Source organism: Mus caroli, chromosome 7, assembly GCF_900094665.2.
Source record: "Mus caroli chromosome 7, CAROLI_EIJ_v1.1, whole genome shotgun sequence".
NCBI classification, from domain to species: Eukaryota; Metazoa; Chordata; class Mammalia; order Rodentia; family Muridae; genus Mus; species Mus caroli.
In genome coordinates this window covers 29,974,694-29,980,718 of record NC_034576.1, presented here as the reverse complement: position 1 = coordinate 29,980,718, position 6,025 = coordinate 29,974,694, and the positions used below count along the sequence as shown (strand labels likewise).

The following is a 6,025-nucleotide window of genomic DNA, read 5'->3' as shown; positions in this document are numbered from 1 at the left end:
GAAGGAAGGAAGGAAGGAAGGAAGGAAGGAAGGAAGGAAGGAAGGAAGGAAGGAAGGAAGGAAGGAAGGAAGGAAACTGTCAAGATAGCTCAGTGTGAATAAGGGGGCTAGCTGCCCAGCTTCAGTTCAATCCCAGACCCCCAAGCGGCAGAGGGAATCATCTCTGGCAAAGTTGTCCTCTGCCGCCTTCCATACCCAGATCAAGGCAGCAGTGCACATGTGCATGGGCACACACCCACACAACACACACACATAAATGCATAGATACATAAATAAATGTAGTCTTTAAAATAGCCGTTGCAAGCTTTTACTTGGTAAAAGAGCACTTGAATACTGCCTTTGGAAAGCAGGAGCTGTAGGGCACCTCCCAGAAGGGCCTGGCCCATCACCATCAGTCCAGCACAGAGCTGGTCATCGAGTGTCTGGCATATTTCTGCTTACCAAAGTGCATCTCACAGATCTCTGCGGCATGTTTTGAAATGGACTAAAAGAAATATATATAGCTGATGGCACATGCCTGCAATTCCAGCAATCAGGATATAGAAGTAGGACAATAGGAGTTTCTGTTGTGGTTACCATGATCCATGTTGATTTGAAACGAGGTAGGACTACATAGATAGCACCAATGGCCTTGGGCTTGCCCTGATTGATGATCCTGCCTCTGGCCCCTGAGCACGGGATAGGTATGATAGGTATGTACCACTATACCCAGCAAGAATTAAGGGCTTAAGGCAATGCCTATTAGAAGAGATAGAGAAAGAAGAGGAGAGCCTATTAGAAGAATGAGGGGAGGAGGAGAGAGGAGGGGAGGAGGGGAGGAAGAAGAGGAGAAGCAGCAACAGAGCTGCTTAAGCATGTGCTCTTAATCCCAGCACTCCGGAGGCAGAGGCAGGCAGATCTCTGTGAGTTCCAGGGCAGCCTGGTGACCTGACTTTGATTCTGAGGCCCACATGGTGGAATAAGAGAGCAGACACCCGTAAGTTGTCCTCTGACCTCCACACAAGTATGGTGTAGCATGCACATGCCCACACACAAACACATGCAAACATAAATACGTGCATGTTTTCATTTTTGTTTTGTGAAGGTTGTTCTGAGACTGGATGGCCCGGTGTGTACTCAAGCAAGTTTAAGACGATAATGGGGGGATCTGAGGGGTGAGGTCACCACTGCTGCAAAATCTTTTCATCCTCTTGTCTGAAACACTTTCAAAATCTTTCAGATGTTATACATGATAATACCCAAAAAATAAAATAAAATAAAAGACAATGTCTCCCTGGCTGGCCTGGAAACAAACTATGTAGACCAGGCTGACCTCAAACTCAAGAGATCTGCCTGTCTCTGCCTCCAGGGTACTGAGATTAAAGGTTTAAGCCACCTCTACAAAAACAGAGGAGAAAGGGGCCTTAACTATCTGGGATATTATTGCCTCTATCGTGCAAATGTAGGCTTCTCTGTGTACTGTGTTGCTTAGTCTTTAAGGGGCTGTTTCCTGCTGGCCCATCTCTCTGTAACTCAGTTACAGCCGAGGCTTTTCATGGTCTAAGGTCTGCCCCGGCAAAGCCGCAAAGCCAAATTCCCTGGTGCAAACACCCTGTCTCAGCCTCTGCCCAGTGGGTGGAGCTGAGGAACTGGAAACAGACTGCCGCCTTTGCCTGTTCACACCTCCTCTGATTGACACTAGAGAAGGCAATCCTATAGGCAGCTTCCCCTGGACTCTGCGGCTGTGGTTGGGACTTGGGAACAGCAGGGAGACCATGAGAAGTGTGAGGTAGCATCCTATGTGGAGCTGAATAGTGCTCAGGTGCAGGCCTATCGCTTCTGGTGAAAAGTCCCCAGTGTGCCCTCGCCCCAAGGAATCCCCCTGCATCCAACAGGGGTAACACAGGCTTTTGTGCTCAAACAGGTTCGAGGCTTTGGGCAATCCCTGTGGTTGGCACACGCTGGCTGCCTTTGTCATCCCTCTGTGCCTGAGCAGTTCAGGGACCTAAAGCCTTCTGAGTCGCTCTTCCATCCGTTAGAGACTCTCTCACCTGAGCCTCCTTCCACTCTCTGCTTTCCCTGAGAAACCCTTCCACTTATCCGGTGCTCTCCCCCAGTTGGCTGCCTCACCCTCTCCAGCTAAACAGAAGGCTCGAAGCTCCCAGACTGTTTCTTTCTGTCCACTGACTGACCACTGTTTTCCAATAGCACAAGCCTCCCTCCACGGGAGTCCTTAGTACTTGGGGATAATAACACATCTTTTACCTAACTGGGTGGTTGGAGGATTCGGTGAGATCATGACTGGAAAGCACCCAGTGTGTCTCCATTGCACAACAGACACAGGCTGCCATTGTTTCCAACCTGGCCACCACACATACTGCCAGTGGTTGCTTCCCTTCCTAGTCAGCTGAGCACAAACACTGCACATTAGCCAAGGGTAGCTTGCCTCTGGGAACTGCCCTCTTCAAGCTAATCATCCTGAAGTCTCCAGCTCTTTCCATCCTATACAGCAAGTTCCTAGACCCTTCCATTAAGTGACAAGAGGATGTACAAGCCTGCCACCCCACCTCTGCCTATCCTTCTCTAAGAAGCACAGTGAGCCACGATGAAAAGGGAGAGTATGTTCAAGTTTATTCACAAAGCTCAAAGCAGCCCTTTCAAGGACACCCAGGAAGCTCTCCCCAAGCCCCCGCTCCTCTGGGTCGGTTCAGCTGGTGTGACAACCGGAGCGTTCTGTTGCCTGGGCATCAGTTTAGGGCATGGTGGCGGCGATACTCTGAAAGAGAGAGGAAAGGTGTTAAATACATGGCCACAGGGCCTAAGATCTGGGCTCCTGTTTCACCCCTGAGAAGTGATAGAGAGACCAGCTATTTACCTTGGAATGATGGGGATCCACCTCCCTCAGGGAGACCAGCTTGGGGTGGGTATTCTACAGAAGAAGCCCTGTGTGTCGCACCTCAGAGAACCCTCTGCTACTCTGAGTTGGAGGTGTGACAAACCCTGGATTCTGGGCTTTAAGTCCAGGGAGAAGATAACAGCAGTTGCTGTTCAATCATCAAGACCCAAATTTGGATCCCGGCACCCACTTCATGTAGCTCACAAATACCTGTAACTCTAGCTGCAAGGGATCCAAAACATAGTGTACACACACACACACACACACACACACACACACACACACACACACATATGATTTCAAATGTTTAAAAAAAGAAAAAGACAAAGCCAAAGCTAGAGAAAGGACCAGACTTTTATAGGGATTTACAATCTCAGCCTGGCAGAGAACGAGCTGACAAACCAAAGTGCCACTACTCAGTGCACCCACGCAAAGCAGCAGGGCAGGGGAGCAGAGGCATTCACAGGAAGGCCAAAAAGAAGGGAAGGCAGTTAGCCACTGGGAATGGGAGGAGAGATGGTGAGGAGCCCAGATGAGCATGGGAGAGACAGTTTCAGTATCCCCACCCTCCCTGGCTCCCAGATGCTTCAGTGCCCTAGAGGTGATTTCTGTCAGCTGATGTTTGTTAGTTGGGACTGGAAAGTGCCCAAAAGCTGCAAGTGAGTGACGAAAGGCCAGAGCAGAGCTGGGAGAACTGGTTGGATGGTCTCTACAGAGGCTGAGTCTGTCCAACCGGATGCTGACTGCAAGAAGGCTATGGGAAGGGAATTCAAGGGGACTGGGGATTATGCAGCACTCACCCTCCACAGAGCTGGGAAGTTGATAAATGGCTTGTTGACCGAGGCCTGGAATTCAAGGACAAAGCAAGTCATCAACCTTTAACCAACCACTATCCTTGGGAGAACCTCAAGTAGCCTCCACTCCCCTCTCCTGGCTCCAAACCCATGTTACACCCAGAGACTCACCCCAGATACTACTGTAGTGGTTGCGGCCCCTCCGTGCTGGCCTCCGTGCTGGCCTCCGTACCCGCCTTGACCTTGATGAGACCCCTGTTGACAAACCCAGATCATTACTACCACCCTTTGAGGGTCTTCCTCATCCCTTTTCACCAGGAACCTGCCCCTTCTAATATGACTGGGTCTGGAGTGGGAGCCTAGCTAAACCGCAGGGCTCCCCATTCATGATCCTGAGAGACAACCCAGTGCCCCGGCTGCTAAGCTGATTAGGAGAGTTGGACAGAACTCCAGGAAGGATGTCTGCCTCTTATGGACTAGGAAATGTTTCTATCTTGCAGAAGAAGGACTCAAAGGACCCACACAAATACCTAGAACCATCATTCACCCTCAGCCCTGATTTTTAATCACTTGCTACAATGTAGCCTCAAGCCTAACTCAGCTCATTCTTGCTCTTGAGCCCAGAACATCACTCAGCATAGGCCACACCTACCCCATGGCACTCCACCCACAAAGGCTCTTGACCCTCTTCCAGAGTCCACTTGGGTGTCTCATTCAGGGTCCTATTCTCCACTCAGGATTCTCTTTAGTCCCCTCCTCCCCACCCAGCCCTCCATGGCTCCTTCCAGGCAGCAGATGTGGCTCTGGGCTCTGAGACCTGGATCCATCCTTGGGGTGGTATCCCAGCTTTCTGATCTCAGTGACTCTTCACTCAAGAGTATGGAGAACTGGGAACTGGGCTGTGCAGGAGTCAGCCTGCTACCCGATGGACCATCCCAGGTATCTCCTTGTTGCCTGCTCTGCTGCAGCTTACCTGGTCTCCGGCATCTGTTCCCTCTACAAATATGGGCATGAGGGTACCCCAGAAGCTCACTCGCCACCCAGTCAGAAAGGCAAAGGAAGAGCTGCATCTCATGCACTGAGCACTCTCCATTGACCTCAGCAAGTCCCCCTGGCCTCTCTGAGCCTTAGTTTCCTTATCTAAATGTTAGAGTCAGCGCCCTCACGCCTCTTGACCACCTCAGAGGCTTGCTACAAGGACAGAACACAGCAGAGCCTGTCACCAAAGCTTCTCCCCAACTGTGGGTTTTCTCAGCCGCTATCGGTTTGTACAATGTCTGGGAACTATTTCCTGGTCCCAGGAGAGAGAACAGGTTAGGTTCCCTCATGTAGGATGGGCCCGATAGCAGGACTAGGTCCCTTTCACCTTGTCTCAGGGGAAGCTTTGCAGACAAGATGGTCTAAACCAGCTGGCCACCAGCTCTGTAGTAATGGAGGTGGAGAAGGAAGGTAGGAAACCCAGTGTTATGGCTTCCCAAAGGTTTAGCCTCTTCCCTCCCACAACCCCCTTCTCCCCAGTTTCCCCACCTCTGTTCACCTACATTCAGCAGCTGGTTGGCCTCCTTGCTGGCTTGGTTGACCCCATTATGAACATCTTGCTGCAGCCTGTTCATTTCCTGGCCAGCAGCATGGTGGACACCTTGGCCAAGCTTCTCCGCTTCCTTCTCGGCCTGGCCAGCAGCATAGTTGACCCCTTGGCCAGCTTTCTGTGTCTCCTTCCCGGCCTGGTTGACCCCAGTTTGGACCCCATGGGCCACTTTTTCTGCTTCCTTTTGACCCTGGTTGACCCCAGTTTGGACCCCATGGGCCACTTTTTCTGCTTCCTTTTGACCCTGGTTGACCCCAGTTTGGACCCCGTGGGCCACTTTTTCTGCTTCCTTTTCAGCCTGGTTGACTCCATTCTGTACCCCATGGGACACTTTTTCTGCTTCCTTTTGAGCCTGGTTGACTCCATTCTGTACCCCATGGGCCACTTTTTCTGCTTCCTTTTGAGCCTGGTTGACTCCATTCTGTACCCCATGGGCCACTTTTTCTGCTTCCTTTTCAGCCTGTTTAATAGTATGGCGGACACCCTGGCCAAACTTCTCCATCTCCTCCCCAGCCTGGCTGACCCCAGGACGCATTACTTTGTCTCCTTCTTGCCAAGTCTGCCCCGCAGCATAATAACCATGCCCGTGACCAAACTGCTGTGCCTCCATTGCAGCATGGCTAAGTCCCTGACCAGCCCCTTGCACCAGTCTGCCTCCCTCTCTCCCACCCTGACCAAAAGCATGGTGGGCCCCCTGACCAAACTTCTCTGCCATATTTCCGCCCTCACCAAAAGCATGGTGGGCCCCCTGACCAAACTTCTCTGCCA

At 51.4% G+C, this 6,025-nt stretch overlaps 1 protein-coding gene across 1 annotated transcript in view; it reads right to left on the bottom strand.

Annotated features, from left to right (window-relative positions):
• Positions 1–2,591: 2,591 nt before the first annotated feature.
• The window catches only part of Sbsn (suprabasin), a 4,583-nt gene continuing 1,149 nt past the window's right edge, over positions 2,592–6,025 (bottom strand). Inside the window, 4 exon segments of the mRNA XM_021166600.2 lie at positions 2,592–2,755; positions 3,676–3,720; positions 3,841–3,924; positions 5,211–6,025. The exon segment at positions 5,211–6,025 is cut by the window's right edge and continues 14 nt beyond it. Coding sequence (XP_021022259.1) covers positions 2,732–2,755; positions 3,676–3,720; positions 3,841–3,924; positions 5,211–6,025 — 968 coding nt within the window. The 3' untranslated portion in view covers positions 2,592–2,731.